Source organism: Syngnathus typhle, linkage group LG3 (genome assembly GCF_033458585.1).
Source record: "Syngnathus typhle isolate RoL2023-S1 ecotype Sweden linkage group LG3, RoL_Styp_1.0, whole genome shotgun sequence".
NCBI classification, from domain to species: domain Eukaryota; kingdom Metazoa; phylum Chordata; class Actinopteri; order Syngnathiformes; family Syngnathidae; genus Syngnathus; species Syngnathus typhle.
This window is the reverse complement of record NC_083740.1, coordinates 8,211,434-8,233,025: the sequence shown is the minus strand read 5'-3', so window position 1 is coordinate 8,233,025 and position 21,592 is coordinate 8,211,434. Positions and strand designations below refer to the sequence as shown.

At 39.0% G+C, this 21,592-nt stretch overlaps 1 protein-coding gene across 7 annotated transcripts in view; it reads right to left on the bottom strand.

Annotated features, from left to right (window-relative positions):
* LOC133151956 (zeta-sarcoglycan) overlaps positions 1-21,592 on the bottom strand; it is a 159,523-nt gene that overhangs the window by 55,569 nt on the left and 82,362 nt on the right. For all 7 annotated transcript variants that reach the window (XM_061275404.1, XM_061275402.1, XM_061275403.1 and 4 more), the window contains one exon: positions 9,705-9,914. In XM_061275404.1, coding sequence (XP_061131388.1) covers positions 9,705-9,914 — 210 coding nt within the window. The remainder of the gene's footprint in view (positions 1-9,704; positions 9,915-21,592) is intronic.

The following is a 21,592-nucleotide window of genomic DNA, read 5'->3' as shown; positions in this document are numbered from 1 at the left end:
AGGTGGTCTTACGCCATACGAGGCAGGTGGCTAAGTGTTATGATGTTGTTTTGACAGTGTGGCAAATCCCTGAAGTTGCTGTCCAAAGTGACTGATCCCTCCCAGAACGCTCAGAGCTCTCATCTGTGGATGACGGAGATCAATGTGGCGCACATGCCAGTAGGCTGTCAACACTTTAGCTGACACACTAGGTAGCACAAACCCCCATGGTGGGCCTCGTTGTATGTATATAAAAAATAACACAGATTTAGTATCACAAGGTACCAGAAAAGGTTTCTTGTAACAAGGACAAAATGACCGCATCAATAAGCAATAGGGTCAAAGTTCTGTTGTGAACAAACGTAAAAATGTATACAAAAATAATCAAATACGCATGCTATTCTATAATAATATCTTCTAATGAAGAACGGCAGTGTCCACCCAGGTTCATATTCTTGTTTTCTAAGTTTGTAACAGTGAATACTAAGATAAGTGACACATTCAACAAAGGTCACAATGATATCAAACCATTGCAGTGACATTCCCCATCAAAATCTGTTTAATTCATTTTTTTGGTCAACATAATTTGACCTTTACAGCAAATTATCTTACTTCATAATGTTCATTATTGAACAAAAAGTAATAAGTGAAATGAGTTGACAGCAGAGGTGCATGTTAAATGGACACTTCTGGAATTACTCAATTAAAAAAAGGCCATACATTGTTTTCTTTTTTTCCTGGTGTTAATGGAGGACAATCACTTAATATGAAAATGTTCAATATATCACATGCTCACATGGACAAGATAAAGAGTATGCTCACCAAGACACAAATTAGTGCCTTGTGCTCACACACAAATATCCCAGAGCAGTAGTGTGTGAAGAAACACAACTTTAGATCATCAGGCCTGAGATTGGATTGGACTCCCAGATGGACAGGTCATCAGTCAAGAGGCTACTGCTGTGTGTGAAACCATGGTTTCCTCGGGTAGTACATTAGTTAACAGGCACAGTTTCTTTTGTAGGCTGTGTTGTTGTTTTTCCTTATCTAACAATTCAGTATTACAGACATACATACTGTATGTCGTATCGCTTCCTTGTTGCTCTGAGATCATCACTTTTCAGTACAACCAGAAACAGAATGTTTGTTCCCCAATAAATTACCCACGAAGGATGGAGGAAGAATTACTTTACTTATGTTTTAAATTGCAGAATATTTTACAGTATACAAGAGTAGGCTACTGCTTCTCTTTGAAAGCAACATGAATTGATAAGAACATTGCTTATAGTTTTCCTATGCATAACATTCGGATTAGCATTAAAAGTACATTCTCAGTATGATGTGTGAAGTAAAACGCTCATACCTGGATCCCATTTGGATTACCATATAGAGCTTATGGTCTTCTCCTCAGCATGCAGTCGGACAATTTCAGATTTGACATCACCAATTACTTCCGTAAGTTACATTTAGGATTGAAAGTATTACATTCCCCTTGGATAATAGACCAAGCATCAGCATTTCTGCGGTAATAACATTTATTACAGTACTGCAAGCATGGTTACTTGAGCAAGTAGAGAATGTCCCATGACATCTAAATTGGGCTGTACAACCAAGCTTAGTCTTTTTTCCACAGCTATGCAAGCCATATTATGATTAATGGTGAATTATTATCAGAATATTTACATAAATGTGCGTTTACTCATCATTTCTCCTGGATGCCAATAACCCAAGGTCCAATAAAAGACATTAGATAGTGTCGAGAGGGGAAATGATCTCCCAGCAGAAGGACATTCAGCACATCAGCCAGACACCAGCCATCCTATTCGGTAACATGAGCACATCTCTTAAGTCCACAAATTCACTTGTATCCATCTAAAATTTCTCCAGCTACTGAAGCGGAGCTTGGCCATGACAGGACCAAAGCCGATCTGCAGCTGATCCCCTCTGCGTCACTGCTCTGTACTCGGTGTAGATGGGATTCTCCTCCAGTGACTACATGGCCAACTAAGCTGTAATAGCGGACTGTGCGTGGAAGCCATCTATCCAAGCGGTGAAACGGTAATTATGGAGCTAAAAAGCTTTACTAGCAGACAGTTCAAGCTTGGTTACGCTTACTACATGTTTCATAGTGCCTATTTTTGCTGGACCACTTTTTACGATCATTCTTTTAGAAATAAGATGACTTAAAAATGTATAATGTTTGTGGTCATCTGTCTTACATGTGGGATGTGACCATGATGATTCACAGAAGCCTCAGATAAGCCAAACCGGAGGGATATCGCTGAGAAGCAAAGTGTGGCTCGGCCGAACACACCCGAAGCTACAAATATAGCCGCTTCACCTGTGATAGCTTTGAAGTGTTCGAACACAAAGCACGTGAAAAAGTGCATGTCAACGGTTGAGTGCGATGGAGCACCTCTGAACCAAAACGGCTCCAAGAAGAAGTAAACATCTAATGGTTAGACCAACAACAGAAATCAGAATTAGACCTCACCAGGTCCAGACTGACGAGATCTAGGTAGGTCTCAACAACGAGTACAGCGCAGGGATGTAGAGGGGATCAGCTGGGGATTGGCTTTGGTCCTGTCATGCATGCCTAGGGGCGCAAGACAGGCTCGCTACGTTGACCATGATACAATTAAGTCACAGGTCAGAAGGCAAAAAGCACTAAGGGAACAGAACGTGTTGCGGACTAAAGCAGTAAATTCGACATGACATAACCACATTTTCCTAAAGTGCAATTAGAAAAATGGGACCGGTGACACGTGCTTGTATATGCCGGGGGGTTGGTTGGATTTTGGATTAGGGACTGTCGTCTCTATTTGAGACAAAGATGGGCCCATACGAAAACATGGCTGTGCACGTTGTTTTATCTTTTAGCCACTGCAGTGACTATATAAAAGATTTTGGACGCTGGATTCTGCTTTTTAAAAAATATTTTCTTGGGGTTGTGTGGTTTAGGGATTAAACAACATAAAATCTTCAAAAAAACTTTTCAATTTAGATTCTTATTTCCAAAATAAGCTTCTGAATCGCTTAAAATGTAGAAAATGATGATGTTTAACCTGAAATAATAAAAAGGAACACATTTGACTAAATTCACAAGTACATAAGATGTCTTCATCGCTTTTAAAATCGTGTGTGTCCTCGTTTTTTTGTTGCTCTGTCATTGTGCCACCTCCAGTGGTGTAACAAAGACTTTGCTAAATAAAAGCCTCAGCCACACAGTGAGAGATGATACAATTAAAGAAAAATAGTTTAAGTTGAACCACACACAAGCAGTTAGCCAAATTGCATTGAGTCATGCGCTTGGCTGAGACAGTCTCATTTCTTTATTGTCACACCCCATATACAGTTTACTTGATAAAGAGGTAGGCAGCCTTTAAAATTAGAACAGTGACTTGCTCTGTCGTCTGATCCCTACTTAATATCAAGCACCATTAAATAATTCAGTTTAAGACATCCGAGCATCTCTCGAAAACACCATCGCTGAAAGTTTTCATTCTGGAATATCCCATTAGAAAATCAGTGAGGGAAATTAGGCAGGACAATGGTTTTAATGAAATGATATGCGGCTGAATGCTTACTTACCACAGTACATCCTTCCTAGTGATTTAACATTGTTTAAAACCTTGGGATAACAACATTTAGACAGCACTGTTGTGCCACTAATTTGACGTACCACTCTATACTTGGGTCAGGAGCTCTGAGAGCATGGCATCATGTCGCATGAAATAAACACGGGAAATAACATGTAAACAAGAACGTCAGCATAAAACTCAGCATAAGCAACTTGATCCCTTAAGACACGGCGAGACAAACACTTAAAGTAGCACACTTGTTCCTATTAGTACACAAACGCACACCCTCACTCTGGGGCCCTGAAAAATGAGCGTGTGTTCATTATTTATCATGTTTAATATCTATGATTGAGTGCCAGCTGAGATAACAAGTAGAAAACTGCTGACTGATGGCTATTTCACATCCCCATACATACATTAAAGACACACTAAATGTAAAATCCCCTTCTTAACACACAAACACACACATGCACGCACACGCACACACACACACAAACTTTAGAGCTTATAGATCTGTACACACTGCAGGGATGCGTTAGGCTCACCGTGTGTGTTTTTTGTGTCATTTTTTTTGACATTTTTACTGAAGATAATAAGACTATAGAGCTGACTAAATCAAATTTCGCTGTCACGGGCGGTTGCGTTTATGCATAAAAGCACAAATCAGGTTTTTATGTTCTTTTCTAACATCAAACTGAAAATGTTGCTGACACTATAAAAATATCTATGCTTTTACAGAGGTGGTTATCTCTAGCTTTGTTTTTTTTCCTCTGTGGACTCAAAGACATTTATAACCTCTTTTGTTTTGTAACTCATTTCAAGAATGTACATATAAAGAGACAATAAAGTCCTATTCCATTAATTGTGACATACTGTATGTACTAGAGACTGAACGTTAATATGACAAATACACAAACCTGTCCCGACAAGCGGTTCATACGAGGCTGTGCCCAATAACCAAGTTGCTTCTGCCCCCTAAAAATGAACAGTCTTTTTTTCTCTTATCTAGATGGATGCATTCAAGATAATAATATATCAAACTCAATGATATAGGTTTTCCTTGCTTTGGATTGCGTGTGCGTGTGTGTTCGTGCGCATGTACTTGTGGCTGTGCACCAAGCACCATATGAATTGACTATCCAAGCAATTAAAGTGTGCCAGGACTCAGTTGTTCTATGGCATTAACCTCTCTTTGTGTATCTGTGAGTATTAAGGTGTACATGAGTGTCTATGCATGTTTGTTTATGTGGTAAAAGTGTGCGTGTCAAAGGAGGACAGTACATTTCACGCCGGAAAAATGTGTGCCCGTGTGTGTATGCAATAAACTCCAGTGTGCAGGTGTGAGCAGCCATAATGATGTTGTGAGGCAGAGGAGCTGAGTAAAGCAGCTTTCAGTACTAATACCGCCTTCAACAGCACACACGGAGCACAGCAAAGTGCAAAGAAAATGATCCAAAAATATACAGTAACAAACCATACCCATCACGTGACAAGCAAATCTCGTGTGATACAAAAAATGAAATATGGAACACATCTTTGTACAGGGTTGCTATTCTTTTACAAGGCACTGATAAGGATTAAGATGCCGATCTTCTCCTGTACTGAAGTGTTAGATTTACCTGATCTGCAACAACAAAAAAACTGTGGCCCACATCTACCACAGAACATTGCTTTTTTATGTTCTTGAGGAAGTGAACAAACCATGGGTGCGACCACTGACACTAACAGTCACTTTTAAAATGCTGCCTTCCTTTCTTTACAGATCACCCACTCATTTCCACTTCATCAGGGAGCAAAACAGATCAGCTCATCATGTCCCTGAGGAGCCTGAAGGCAGAGGGCGGATGGGAGAAGCTGAGACTGCACAATGGGACACCCTTTTCTTTTAACAAACCCTAATAAACACAGGCAAATAAACACACGTACACACTTACTCTGCACATATGGATATGCTTTTTCCCTTGTCCACAGAGAGCTCATCTTATATTTGCTGAATGACTTAAGATACTCTTGGCAAGTGTGAAAATGTACACAAATCTGGTGAGCATGAATGACGACGGCAGCCATGACAGCAAAGTGCAGCCCGGTCACTAATTGAGATCGTGTACCTATTGCCCTTTTCAGCCCAAGAAAATGACAAATTCAAATGGTCCGGCTAAAAATCAGTAAGACAATGCTCCGCATATAGTAATTCGGAAAGCTTTGGCCTTTCTCTCCTGCAGTAATCTGCCTTCATATGCCATTTATATTTACAGTTTGTTTAATGTGAGAAAATCTAATTAATTTCTCCAGTGACAGTATATGATGGTGACATCATATTAATTTGTCAAGTACTTGTTAACCATTGTATCCTTGTGCATTAATTTAATATACAGTGAAATGTAAATGCATGCACAGTTATCAAGTACCGATTATAGATCTCTAGTCTATTGCTTCCGGTACATCATTAGGGCTGCAAAGAACGGGGCTGATGAGACAAGAAAGCCAAATTGGAAATGGTCCCGTTTCTAAAAATGAAGATGTATGTACATAGTTTTATAGCTCTTGAAAGAAAGATATAAATTGCTATGCAAAGTACGTTGAAGGAATAAAACATTTTAGGTACAAAATAACAATTCCATAAATCCAATAATAATAATAGTTTTTTTTTTTTTTTAGTACGCTGTGGCTCTAACCTTAACGTCTCTCTCGATGGTGTTTTGCAAACAACCACATTTAAAAATAATGAAAAAATACTTCACAAATTGATAGTAAAAGTCAACCCTCCATCAAACTGAGACAATTTACCCGCTCACACACACTTTGCTATGCGATCTGTTTGGTGACGAGGGATTAAAACTGCAAAGTTGTAGCACAACCTTGAGCAGGATAAATGGAATGTCAGCTGAAAATGAATATTTCTGCGGCAAATGCTCACATATTTGAAAGAGGAAGGCACACATGAATGCATGAATAGGCTGGCTTCCACTGACACACATCAGCAGGAGCAGGTGCTGAATAAATGCTGGCACAATGTGCATACATGAATATCCTTGCTGACTCACTCTGCCTTTCAAACACAGGTTGAGCCAACGCCTTCCACCAACATTTACTGCCAAAACTTTCTCTTCAAAACCAAATCTCTTTCTGGTCTACCTTTTCAATCAGAACTAATTACGGCAAGGTCTCAACTCTCTCCTCAACTTTATTTATGGAGGAATTTAAATATGCCCACGGGGTGCATGCAGTGTTGTACTTAAAGTTAAAATCAAACTCAACATCCATCCATCCATCCATTTCCTGAGCCGCTTTATCCTCAAAACAATTAATAAATAAAATAAAATCAGTAAACACAATAAAACAATGCCGATTCTCATGCTGAGCCAAAAGCCAAAGAATAAAAATGTGTTTTAGGACGAGTTCTAAAGACTGACAATAAGGGCGCTTGCCAAATATTTAACGAGACATCATTCCAAAGGGAGGGACTGGCAACGGAAAAACCTTGGTCCCCTCTGAATCTCCTCCACTTAATCCTCAATGCCTCCAGTAGCGTCCGGTCCACTGACCTGAGGCCCCGGGCAGTTATGCATTAGTGGAGGAGCTCAGAGAGTAAAGGTTGGGATTGAAAGACAAAAGAAAGAATCTAAAAATAAATTCTAAAATGTACAGAAAATCAAATGAACCAACACGATTTTGTGGTCCACCGAATCAAAGGCTGCAGTCAGGTCCAACAAAATAAGACACGCAGTCTCCAGTGTCATTACCAGGAGGAGGATGTCATTAAAAAATCATAACAGGGCTAGCTCTAATCTATGCAGCATCTTAAAACCTGACCGAAAAACCTCCATGACGTTATGTTTATCCAAAAATTATCTCAGCTGAGTGTACACCACTTTTCTCCTGAATTTTTAAAATAAAAGGCAGCTTGGGAATGACTCTAGAATTCAACACAGCTTGATCAAGGCCAAGTTTTTATTTTATTTTTGAGTAGTGCTGTTGACAACAGCCAAAAACTGACTGACCACTCGAGAGGCTCTCTTCTAAGAAATGAGGAGGAACAGCGTCATAAGGGAAACTGGACAGCTTAAATGCGGCAAACCACATTCTCTAAAAACCTCTAGGAAACAGCTTCAAAAGAATTCAGCACCACCCAAAAAAGGGACATGGACAGAGGGGTCAAATGTGGAGTTTGAAACGAGAGGATTTTATTAAACATTTCAGAGGAAGACTGTCTAAATAGGCTGAGGGGGTGAAGAATAGAGTCAATAGTTTTGAATAGTGCATGTGGATTGAGAAGCTTAGCCTTAATAAAGGTTGACAAATGTTCTCTTTTGGCCTCGTTAATGGTGCTCTGGTAGCAGTGTCAGCAGTCTTAGAATTCCATAAGGTACCTGCAGCTATTTCTTCCACCTATGTTTAACTTTGTAGCACTCCTTTTTAGCTGCACGAGTTGTTTCATTAAACCATGGCTCTAGACACACAATTTATAAAGGTGCTACCAAATCCAGTATAGTTTCTGTAATTGAAGAAAAGCTCAATGAAAGCCTTGGAGAAGCAACCAGCAGTGGCAGGTTTTACTGCAGCACAAGAAAAAGAGCCCGGGTGTATTATCAGAAATCACATTGTCCAAGACTTTCTAATTTAACCCCAGTCGACCATAAGAGTAAGGTCAGGGGTCACCAAATGTGAAATAATCAAGATAGTTACGATTGTACAGGGATTGCTGGTGAGCTGATCATTTTGAATCAGGTGTGGTGAACGTCGAAAACAATGTGTTTAGTAGCCCTTGACGAGCGGAGTTGGTGACCCTTGCTCAATAGTATGTATTTGTCACCACAAACTGAACAAAGACTTTCATCAAATCCCTGCAGCCAGTTACAAATCAGATGATTTGGGGAAAAAATCCATCCGTGATTCCATTTAGTTGTGCAGTACTGTGAGTCCAACTGAAAGGTGTTCTGATGTTCCAACACCTGCCTTCCAACTCATCATCCCTTTACTTTTACTCTGGCAAGCAATAAAATCGATCAGTGGGTCTCTATGGAGCAAGAAAGTAGATGCTTGAAGGGAGATGCTGAGCATGCATGCCATATTGTACATCCTTAATGAATTGTGAAACATTTCATGTCCACTATTTCCACCCCAAAACAGTTCTCTTTAGCATAATGCGCTCGCTGTTTAAATTTAAAAAATTCTAAATCACGTCTTTGAAGTGTAAGCTTTAGCTATATTGTCATAAATCTACTAATGACGATGAAAACAGTTTATTATATGGCTAGCACTTTAATGTATTCATATCATACTTTATTTATTTCACTTTGACTTGTTTTTATTGATGTTGCTTCCCCTTTTCTCGCCTCTTGCCTTTATGACTCCAGTCTTGTGGTTTTCCATATTGTTTTTCACACCGTTAGCCAATGAAATATCCTCTGCTCTTTTTTTTATACCTTGCGCTGGCTGCCATCCCGCAGGCATACATATTTTTTTAACTGCATCCCTCCTTCCTTTGATTTTTTTTTTTACTGCTGCTCTTATATCCTCGTATATATTGAAACATAAGCTAGGTGAAATGCTGCACCATTTGCATACTCTCTCTCTCTCTCTCTCTCTCTCTCTCTCTCTCTCTCTCTCTCTCTCTCTCTGAGTTTTAGCTTTTGGTTCCTTGAGGCGATATGGGATATTGGTGGCTTGGGAGCTGTGACCCTTGGATGAGTCTAGCTTGAAAGTTGATGAACCCAGACTGATTGGCGAACAGTTTTACGAGTTAAAGAAATGTTGCCCTTTGTAGAATGGGATGACAATTATTTTGACAGACTACTAGACTGGAATATGTCACAGCAAATCCAGATGATATATTTTTAATAATAGACTTAAGTATTTTTTAACTGATGACCTTGTGAAAACAGAAATTAATCCATACCATTGGCAGGCATCACACCTGGACAAAACACAGACGCTGGGCTGGGTAAGGTAGCAACTTTTAGTTTCTTGAGCACATTTTCGTAAACATTTTAGAGTAATTCACAAATAGTACAACCTTTCTTTTACCTGACAGCAAACCTTTTAAACCACCCCTAAAAGCGTTCCTCACATAAACTCCCTCATGAGCACTGACCCATATAACATTTTGTCATTTTAATGACACACAGACAGCTCGCCTCTTACCGGAGTGAAATTCATGACTTTGAGGATCCAGATGGTCAGCGCCAGGTTGACAATCATAGTGACGACAAGGAGGAGAATGAAGAAGTACAAGCATCTTTTCCTCCAGCCGTAGATTCCCACCGCAGGGTACATTTGGGCTCCGCACACTGATGACCCCCGCTGGTGCAAGGAGTTTGGCTGCGCTGCCAGAATGTACTGCTCCTGAGTCATCTGAAAGAACAAATGTGTCATAATTTTTGAATGGGGTTGTGAACTATCACACACATACACTGGATTGGACACTTTTGTTGCAGTAGCCTCGGACATTGTATAGCGCAGATGAACAGATTGCAGCCTGCGAGGTCTTCTGGAAAATACTTGCTAAACATGACCGACCTTGCGACCACGAACAAAGAGGTCATAAGATTTACAGATCCTTGGAACACAGCGTAGAAAAATAATCTTGGACAGTACTCGTGCTGATTTACCAAATCTAAATACAAAGACAATATTTTATCATCACATGTAGAAACCCCCAATGCAAAATTCTCATTTCACATTTCTATTGTATCCGTTTATTACATAGTGATAACCATGTCGGATTGTAAAATGGATTTCGAAAAACTATTTTGCCAACACATTTAGATAATGAAGATTGCTTTTAGATGAAGAGGTATCATTGGACAATTATTTTGACAATTGCCATTTTACTAGGTGTCTTATTTATAAGTGAGCCTGCGGGTAAGCAAAGAAAGATGAAAATTCAATACGAGTAGTAGAAACAGAGACAGGAAGGGTGAATATGATGGATAGAGGGAGAGCAGTATTACTGTATTTCCACAAACAGTGGCATTGGCCATATATGTAAACAAATGGCCAAATGGAGGCGTCTAGTCAGGGGAGCCTTATCTAAAACCGTATTTCACAACAAAATAGAAATGACAACACACACACGGACATGCAGAACATTACAGAGCGACCATCTGCTACTCAATCGGGATTTCTAACCGCTGGAAATAATCTACAAATAACATAAGATTGTCCATTGTGCAATGGACAACATTTAGTAAGACTCCACACTTTAATTCAGTCGATAGACTGATTAAGGTGCCTCAGGGCTGTTGCTTTGGTTAGCAATATGATCCAAATGGGATCAGCAGTTAACTCTTTAATATCCATGTGCGAGCAATATCAAGTATCGACTGAAGTAATTAAAGTTACAAGCCATTCCCTGTTCTGGGGGGAAAGAAATAAGGCGTCTTTTCGAGAGAGACATTTATTTGTCTTAAGCGGACGACCAATTGCTCAACTGAATTACCAGTACAATAGAGACAAACTTTGCATGTGACACCTACAAATATAAATGTTCTGTTCTAGACTTAAGTTTGAGTTTTACTAGATGCACAGTAGTGATGTTGCGTCTTTTCCGCTCACATGCTTTCTCTCCAGGAACTACAGCTTCCTCCAACTAAAGGAAAATTGCATTTTAATTGAATTGAAGACTATAAATTGCCAATGGGTGTAAATGTGAGTGTAATTAGTTGTCTCTTTTTATTTGTCAGCCCTGTGATTGACGGATGATCAGTCCCAGGCCTTGCTTCTCTTCTTATGCCAACTGGGATAGACTCCAACTGTTGAGTATCCTACACGAGATCAGCGCATACTGTTATTTACATTGCCTGCCAAAAGACCCTGGGCAGGGTAAGTGTAAGATGGAAGTTTTGACATGCTGCCTTGACTTTCTGTTCTATTTAACGTTTTTCTTGTTACCTGACTGCATGTGTTCATCTTCTTTGTGTGGAGTGCAGAGCCGAAGCAGAGAACCAAGGACACTTAAGAGGAGTGGACCTTTTCTAATTATTTACCTTGATTAACACCGGGCAATTTGGTGACACAAAGTAGTCTCGACTTAAGATCAGGTATTGGGAAGAGTAGGTCTAAGTTGTGGTACTGATGGCATTTCAGATTCTGCACTTTGCTGATATGTGTGGTAAATATATTTTACTTCATTTTACTTCATTCATAAATATGACAACAGAGTTCATGTTTGCACGAGGTTGGGGCCTGGTAAAAAAAAAAAAAAAAAAACGGCTTTGATCCATAATTGACTTCAATTCTATTTTAATATTGACCCGCATGCTTTTCTTACAGCCCTGTTTTTCTTGGATTGTTCATGTTAAATTGTTTGCTTATCTTCAATTTTATTTTGAGGGTCTTCACTGGTTCCCTTTGTCTTAAGTACTCGTTTCACTGAGGCCGTGGAAGCCAGGGAGCAGGGGTGAGTGTGGACCCGAGGGCTGGATAAGAATGAGAAAAAGTAGAAAGAGGGAGGCGAAGGATAAAGCAGACACAGAGGCGAGTGCAGAAAGGCAGACAGAAGTGGATGGCGAGTGGAGAAGAGAGCGAATGAGAGAGTGGGAAGATAAGACACCAGAGAAGGGTTGAGTCCATTAGTTGTCGTGCAGCAGGATTCATCGGTGGCAGGAGAAATGGACGTTGGCTTCAAGGCACCACTATCAGCCTATCTGTGTCCGTCTCCACCTCCACAACTCTCTTTACCGTGTACTTTTGAGAGACACTTTCTCTATCTTCCTATTCACCACCTAATTTCTTGAGCACCTCTTCATCACTGTCTGCCGCACACATATCTCTATTTGCTTAGTCTGCATGTCTAACAAATTAGTACTTTTGCTCTCTCGGTGAAAGGCTGTTTTTGCGATGATTATAACAAGAATAGTTGGGAATCCAAAAATGCTGACGCTTGACTAGTCTCTCGTAAAAACAAAAGAAAAAGCACCGACTTTCCAATTTGTTTTATTGGTCTAAAACACATAAGAACCTATTATCTTCCTCTCTACAGGGACCCTGTTTATCTTAAAAAGGCAGGCCCAAGGTCTTATGTCCTGGCTATGACCCCCTTTCTCAAAATAGGGTAAAGTTAAACTTTTGTAAGGTCGTTGACGATTAACGGGAGAGTCTGGCTTTGTGACAGCAGACACCTGCTGTTCATAAGACCCTTATTATCTCCCCAGATGCTACCGACTCCTCTCAGGGAATCAAGTTAGGTTAATTGGTTAACTAAACTGAATTTCTACGGTACTCTGGGGCTATATTGTATTGGCAAAGTTTCCATCCTCTGAAAGAAAATGCACTTTTCTGTTTATCAAAGCAGCTAGCACAAAGACACACTTGGCCTGAATAAACATGGAAGTTTTATGTGAAAGTCCTTTTTTCAATGTGTGTGCATGTGTGCCTGTTATGTGTGTACACATACATGTGTTGACAATACAATAAATGCATACTTTATAAATGTATTACCTCCATTTAGACAAATCTAATGGAGTACAGTCTAATCCTCCAGTTGTGTAGTAAATCATCTTTATAATGATCCAGTTATATCGAAGGAGAGAGTTGATGATTTATTCTAATGGTTCTCTTACCAGGAGCAATTTGTGTTGGTGCATACAAGTGCATCATCTACCCATAGTAAAAGATTTGCATCACCACCAGTCAGACCACTCCTATCACAAGATGCTTTGCTTTCTAGTGCGTCTGTCTTTACACCGCAGGGGCTTTATTCCACTTCACTTAACACATATAGACGGTGACTGAACTATCATAAAATATCAAGGAATGGACCCATGATGCCATGTGGCAATAAACCAAAACATGTCCAATGGCGCATTGTCATCCTGCATGTTCCACAACATCATGAGTAAATGTCACTGTGCACTGTGATGTGAATATTACAAGACAAGAGACACATACTGCAGTTTCAAAACTTCACTGGATGAAACTTAAGCCTCCATTGAACCTATAAACAATAAGTGGGACTAAATCTATATGCACTTTTGTGGACTAATGTAATTATTAAGACAGAACAGAACAAAACATATATGTCGTTGATTAAATGAAAACTGGGCTAAAGTCTATGGACATTTTAATTCACAGCAAAGTTGAGGAAAAAATTACTATACGTTTTGTTCCCTCGAACATGTTCTTGCGGAATTCAGAGCAAAATCACGCTTGTGTCTTGATCTGTGCTGAAAAATCAAAAGAAAGCAACTTTGGCACATCACTTAACATATTTCACGTTTGTTTCACCGTGTGCGGAAATGTCTCACTTTGGAAAATTTCAATGTAACTACTTAAATTGTGTGAGATATTTGCCCCAACTAACCGCTTCACATCAATCAACAATCAACAACGTCAGACAAAGAAATGAAACTGGCCGGGATTCAAAAATGAATCTGACAAGTCATATTCGGCTTAATGTGCACAGTGTATGCCCGGATTTTGGCAACAGATGATGTAACGAAGTAAATTATGAATTAATGAATGAATAATCAGCAATGTAGAGGCTTGGGAGAGGTTTTAAATATATTCAGACACAATCGGAGCCTTGCGTTTGTGACTACGTACTCTGCAATGTATGACATAGATATTTTATAATTATATATGGTATGATGCACATTTCCGAACAAAAATAACCTAAACACAGACATGCACACAAATGAGAGGGAAAGGTAACGTGGGGATAATAGGATTTAATTTTGCTTTCCATCAAATGTGAAGAATAAAACCAACAGCATTAACTTAACAAAAGGGTAACAATAACAATAAGACAATAAGAATACAGGGTTTTCCCTACTATTTTCTCAAGTCAACTTTATTTCAGATGCATTTACTGTACAAAGCTTTCAAAATCCATTAGGAGAAACGTCAAATCACACGAGCAGCAACCGACAAGGGGTTCTTCAATGCGTTTGTCAGATCGCACCGTCTCATCCCTGCTAGGAATGAGGCTCGGGACATCACCATGTTGAAAAGTTTCATTTTTATGCGAAAGGCTACAGTCTGGCCTGAATTGGACACCGATGCATAGTCACGCTGTCTCATTATGTAACCACAGGAATATTAATGCATTTGGGGTGTGAGGTAAATGTCAAGTCAGACACTTCTGTGTTGAATTCTGCAAAAGAGTGGATAAAAAATATATATACAGTGCACAGTCTTGCACTGTATGTAAATTTGGTATGCAGTCAGACAAGAGGGATAGAGGTGGAGTTGATGGATGAAGAAGAACAAGGCATGCATGAGCAACACACACACACACAAACATAAATCACACGATTTAAGATTCCTAGCTGAGATGTGTAAAGGTGTAATTAGTATGCATGTCTGTTCTTCCTGGCATATGTTAAGTACTGGGGGAAATTCAATGGGCCTGACAATCAGCATAAAACAGCCATACTCTCCTCTCATCTTCTTATATCCAATCAATTGTTGGCCTTCAGATGTCCGACATTCTGTTTATCTTCTATTAGTCGCTTCAGTGTCAGGAACAGCAAATGCAGCATTAGTAGTGGAGATGGCCACTCAAAAGAATCCCTCTTCCTTTGGATGACATTGACAGGGTAAAGTAGTCATTTGGAAATTTGACGCACATTATCTTCTTGGACACACCTCGTACGTAAGAACTAAACTTCTTCACATTCAAATGCACAAGGCACCCTTTGAAAGTCATTGCAGATCGCCGTCTACTAACAATCCTACTTCATTCGTTCACTTTTTAGTGTAATGTGATTCACTATGTCCTCATACATATCATCTTAACCCTAACACTTATTAAATTGTCTTACCAAAGAACTAATAAAAACATTGATTTTTTAAAACAAATGTATATTTAGTTTGAATTAAAGTTGTGTGACTAAATTAGAAATTAAACCAAAAATAACATTGATTTGATTCAAAATCTGTGGGTCACAACTATTGTCTTTCAAGTTAAAGCACATTAACAATCACAGCGCATTCTGTCAACTGATGAGTGTAAGTACAAGATGTGAGCATGTGCATGAGCTATTCCAAAAGTATGTCGATGAGGACTCACACAAGCTAAAGATGCACACAAGCAAGTAAGTAACAGCACAACTGTCTAAAAATACGGACAATTACAATATAAGACTATCTCTCCGGGTGCCATCAAACACAGGAAAACACAAACAGTGTGTGGAAATCAGAACACATGCAAACAAGCTTCCTGTGCGGTGAAGCGTTAACTATTTGAGCTGATTTACAAGAATGCTCTGCAGGCACATTGTGAAGAGAACTTAAAAACATAATATTTTTCTGCCCAAAACAAAACAGCTGTTCCCATTTAAACAAACAATGCCGAATATAAAAAAGCACTGAGGTACAGGAGGAATAAATCACACAAAGAATGTTTTTTCAAATTATGATGATGAATCCATCCATTTTCTAGAATACTTGCCCTTCATTTTTCAAACTTTTTCTCTCTACTCTGCTTCCCCACAAAATCTTTACCAAGGCAATTTTAGAAAGTCTCAGCCCATATTTGCTGACTGTCAAGCAAGACAAGAGCAATACAGTAACTGACAAGCTATTTTTGCCAATCATTAGCTTCAATAAAGACACAATAACAATGCACAATTGTTAGTGAGCTGAAATTGGCCTGTTAAAAAAAGAAAAGAAAAATGAATCGTTTCCCACGGATCAAAAATAAAGAAGAAAGGCTGTTGCAGAGAAGGCTCATTTTTTTTCTTTCTTGTTTTTAATTACACGTGTTTCTCTTCCTCCATTTCAATTCCTTTATCAGTGAAATTTTATGCTGGTCCAACACTGATACGGCGATACAATCCTATTTATAGAAGCTCCTGAGTGACGAGTTGTTCTCATTTGTCTCTGTCTAGATTTATCTGTGGCTATTGATGTCTTTTTTTTCCCCAGGACCCGTGAGACTAATTAGCAGATGGTGCGAATGGACAGGAAATTTGGGAGGTATGACCAGAGAAAAGGAGCATTCATTTTAAACTACTTTTTCTTTTTAAACTGCTTAGATGCATAACATTAGGTGTAGACTGATGACTGAAATTTTTCATTTTGCCCAGTTATTCTTGGCAGCTTAAAGTCTCAAAGGGAAAAATTTACCATAGATCAGGTATGAAAAATAGGTTCTTTTACGAGTAATATCATTAGATTATAAAACGATAGCTCAGTCTGGATTTGTTTGAGCATTCGGCCATTATACAAACATTTTTTTTTTTTTTCCCTCTAGAATCACGGGTGTCAAACTCATTGTTGTTGCAGCCCGCATCATAGTCACAGTTTCCTCGTCTCATTATATACAGTATAGGCTACCTGATGACTAACTAGTTTTGAAATAAGAGACTAGTAAAAACTGTTCAGATATTTAAAAAGATGAATGCTAATGAAAAAACTAGCAACATCTCTATCTTTTCTTTTTTTTTTTAAAGTGAAGATGTTTTGCCTTTGTAGGATTGACACAGAGTAGATGCACAATTTGTCTTCGCGGCCAAACATAATTACACTGCGGGCCAAAGTTTGACACCCCTGCTTTAGATCCAAAAACCTATATTTTGTAAGCAATTAGATTAAATGTTGGACAGACAGGGGACTCTGTTACCATTAAGCACTTGGCTATTTTCGATCATTTCTGTGTGCTCTTTGAATTATGTATCATTCCAAAAGTTCAGGCAACCTCTGAGTCCCTTAAGAAAAAGCACTAAAATGCGAGTACCAGCATAAAGTTTATGGAGACCAACTGTAAATGCAGAGACGGTTGATGAACCGGATGTGGCTCACAGGCCCTACTTTGCCCAGGACAAAGTCCAAAGGGTGCATTTTGTCAATATAATCACTCAAATTATCATGCATTAGAACGAGCTATGAAGCCTTGTTATCACTGCAGTCATGGCTTATTGTGAAACAAACAAACCCAGTGGGGCCCGCTCAATAATAACGATTCAGATGAAAATAGTTTGCTCATCAACATTTTGTTCTTATAGAAAAAGCAGGGCAATTTGTGCTTTTCTGAAGTATGTTCTAAGTGTCTGAGTTACTGCCGCCATTATTCAGCTATTCCTGTGCCAGGCAGAAGACACGCCAAGAGGTTTCCTTGAGAGGTCCTCAAAATACAGTGACTTATGCAACTGTTTTCCCACCACAAAAGTGACACCAGCAGTGACACTTCAGCTGCCACTCAAAGTCAGCCAGCATCCGGTCAGCATATTAAAAACATTTTGCAAGTTGGAACCTACACTGCTTAATTGCCTGGTTTGAAAATTGCGTGTAAATTGTGATTCAAAGAAAGACGCTGTGACTTTGAAGGAAGGGCAAAGAAAACATTCTTTTCTGCTCTTATCTAAAATGGTGGAGAACAACAATAAATGTGGCCTTCCTGAAAGTGTGTGAGTACAAGATACAGACACAAAGGGGAATACACTAAGAGATTGCATGAAGATGGCAAGAACAAGATTCTCCAAGGGCACACTGCGAGAAGTGTAATGGACGCCTGCTGAAAGTGTATGTCACTGTGTGTGTGAGAGCTGGTGTGTGTGTGTGCGCGTGTGTGTTTAAATCTTTGCCAGTGACAGAATCAGCACATAGGCTTTATGACCCTGCTCTGAGCTGGCCTACTCCATCATTGTGCCGTCTCCATGCTTCCTCTTTTTTGTGCAGCATTTTTTTTCACCTCATACAAATACACTACAAATTCTGTTGTATGAGACAGCTCATGGGCTATATAATAATAATAAAATGACCATGTTTGTCTTTGGCAAATTTCAATAACTATGGTTGCTAAGTGATATAAGAGAGTCATTTTCAATCAATCAAATCAATCAATCAATCAATCAACCAACCATGCTACCCAGCTTCATACAGAGTAAAATGGAACCACAACAACAACAAAAAAAAGAGGACAAATTAAGATTATGAAGGCATCCTTTGCTTTTACTGGCAGCTCAACACAGTATTCCCTAAACACCAGTCCGCCATTTTGGTAACAGGCCATGTAGAGAGCCAGAATGTTTTATTTATTTTACAGACCATCACAGCCGCTCCACAGCAAGACAGATTCCAGCAAAGCCTTTGATGTCAGAAGAAACACCGGTCCCTTTTTTTAAATTAGAAAAATAGCAATTAATAATATCGTACTTCATTTAAAACCTGTGATGCCATAATTAAATATTTTCAACAGTTTGTGTCACACTTTGCAATTCAGGGGTCTTTGTGCTGCTTTTCTGTGTACTGCCACCTGGCGGGCCAGCCTAAGACAGATGGATGTACGGTACAACATGGAGAAAGTCTCAGGAGATGTTACCTCCATTTCATAAAGCGACCTCCTGTTTTCAGTACCCTACAGTATCTAGGTTAATAGACGATTTCAAATTCAATCATAATTTATATTACTCGGATGCCAAAGTCAATCTGAATTCGAGAACAAACCACTTCCTTCACTCACCTTACCCATAACCTTGTACACGTTCTTAGGTCATCACAGATTTTTTTCTTCCCTCCATTAAATCACTCAAACATCTAAAATGATACTGCGAAATAAAGTATGTTTGCATAAACATGACAATTTTGAAGCGGAGCGAAATAGATCACTTGGTCATTCTTTACATTGGATCAGTCACTCTACTGCATTATTAAGTGTGTTATTACGCAAAAAGCACAAACCACCAATGGCCCCGCTATCTCTTTCTATCAGAGTGTTTCACATCGCCCACACCTCCTCAGTGTAGTTTATTATTGCCCCTGCACCATTCACATTTTTACTTCTGTGGCCATCATTCACTCCACTTGCATTTCTTTCTGACATCCTAATTGAGTCTTATGTTGTCAGCCCCGCAGCTCTGCTCAAAGCTCCCTTTCACACCCTGAACCAAAGAGTGTGAGTGAGTATGTGGTGCGAATGATGTGTGTGATGTATGTCCGGCAGTCACTCATGTCCAAATTTCTATGTGGACTGCTCGTACGTCAACCGGGGAACACTGCACAATAAATGGATGGAATGAGTGGAATAAACAGGCTGGCAATGTTGGCATGTAATAGAAAAGTAGTTTGAGATAAGAAATTCAATATATTCATCCTAGACTTGTGCTCTCACTCATGCTAGTATTTTATTCTCTTCAAAATTTTTTTTTTTTTTTAAATTACATCTTTATCAATCCAATTATTTTGCCCCTTAGAGAAATGAACTCATTGGGAAATTTGTGCCGTTTGATTACTTTTTGTCGACCTTGGCCCTCATCTGTAGATACAAATACTGCACCCTCTCAGGTGTGCTGTGCTGCACCAAATTGGTTTCTTTGTATTTGACAAACTTGAGCCTTTACTCTCAAAACAGTAGAAAATAAACCACTACAACAAGGCTAGCACGGTTTAATATTGTCGCTATGGTAACTCTTTATCATGCTAAGGACACCATAGAACAAAATGAAGTGAGTGAATTATACAGGCAACAAAAAAATATATAGTATTTTGGAGATATACGCAACAATTAGCGTGAAGCCGTGCCAACAAAAGGCACCACAAAAAAAATATAAAGTTCATGAAAATACATAACTCATGATAACAGCTTTATGAGTGGCCTGTTCTTTACTCATTTTTTCTAGCTTGTGGGTTTGATATTAAAGTACAGCCAAGACAAGTACCCTTGCATCTTCACATGCATCAAGAGGCCATCACCGGCTGTAACAGAGAGAATCCTGTCACTTTACACAAAAAAAAAAAAAAAAAAAATGAAATAGTCTTAGTGATAAATAAACTGGAATTACTGTAAGGTTTTTATTCTTCCATCTGTATGGCCCGGGCTAAAATTGAAGTTATTGCAAAATTGACCCCTGTGGATAATTGTGGAGATGGATTTATTGAATGCATTATTATCATCTTTATTATATTTTTTGCACCGATTTTAAAGCCGCTTTGATTGGCGGTGAATCAAGTCGGTTGCATTCATGCCCACAATGGCACAAACGCCCCTTTTAAACCGTGCCAAATGTGCGTGTCTGTGAAAATATCAAAAGCCAGTTGAGCCTCCCAGTCAGCAGATTAGACTGAAGTTTAAAGAAACATGACATATTGGCAATTTAACTATTTATTCAGTGATCAGGAGCCTATGCAGCGCATGGAAGAACTATAGAGAGCTACAACAGCCTGGCATCTCCTCAGTTACAAATTGAATGTACCAGAAGCTCAATAAAGATTCAACGGAAACAGCAAAATAAGATAGTTTTTATGATTTTTTATGGGCGTGACATACTGAGCTCCGCTGCTCATCGCACAAATGCATGTCCTTTACCAATGTGGCGTTATTTAAATTGGAAACAAATTAAGATTCTAATGGTGTATGATTTATTGCCATAAAGTTACAAAAAAGAAATAATCAACCCCCCAATGTTTTTTTTAAATAGCTATGCACAGATTTAACCATGTGTATGAGCAGCACCTTTGGTGAGCACTTCATTGTCTCACTCAAGGACAATGTAGACTTTGTGATCTTGACTTCTTGACAGTTTGACTCAAGGCTCTGGATCTCACACAAAGACAATAAATAGGAAGAAATGTCTCAGGTAGAAGTGCAAACACATTGTTTTAAGCAGCCATGCTGATGAATGGCACTTCAAGATTTTTTTTTTTTCTTCTCTCAGTTGGGTGTATAATGTGAATCTGCAGTGCGCACAAGCTGGCAAGAAGGTTGGTCCACATTATTTTGAACACCATCGAGGATTGATTGATCAATTGATTGATATTTGAGTACCATGTTTGAAACAGAATACACAAATTACAAAATAAGGCTAATTGAGGATTGATCGAGTGATTGATTGATTGATATGTCTTTACTTCGAACATTTAAAACATGAAAAGAAACAAAATAAAACTTTAAAGTGCCATTTTTTTTAAAGTCACAGAAAAAAATGGATAATTGTGGAGTAGGTAGAAGTTGAAGGTCAATGAATTCTTGTTCATACATCTGAATTGTGCTGAATTTTGAGGATTACTGTATGTTAATCTAGTTGTATATAATAAATGTACACAGGACTCTGGTTTAAAGGAAGTACAAGTGGTCTATTCTACACCCACAT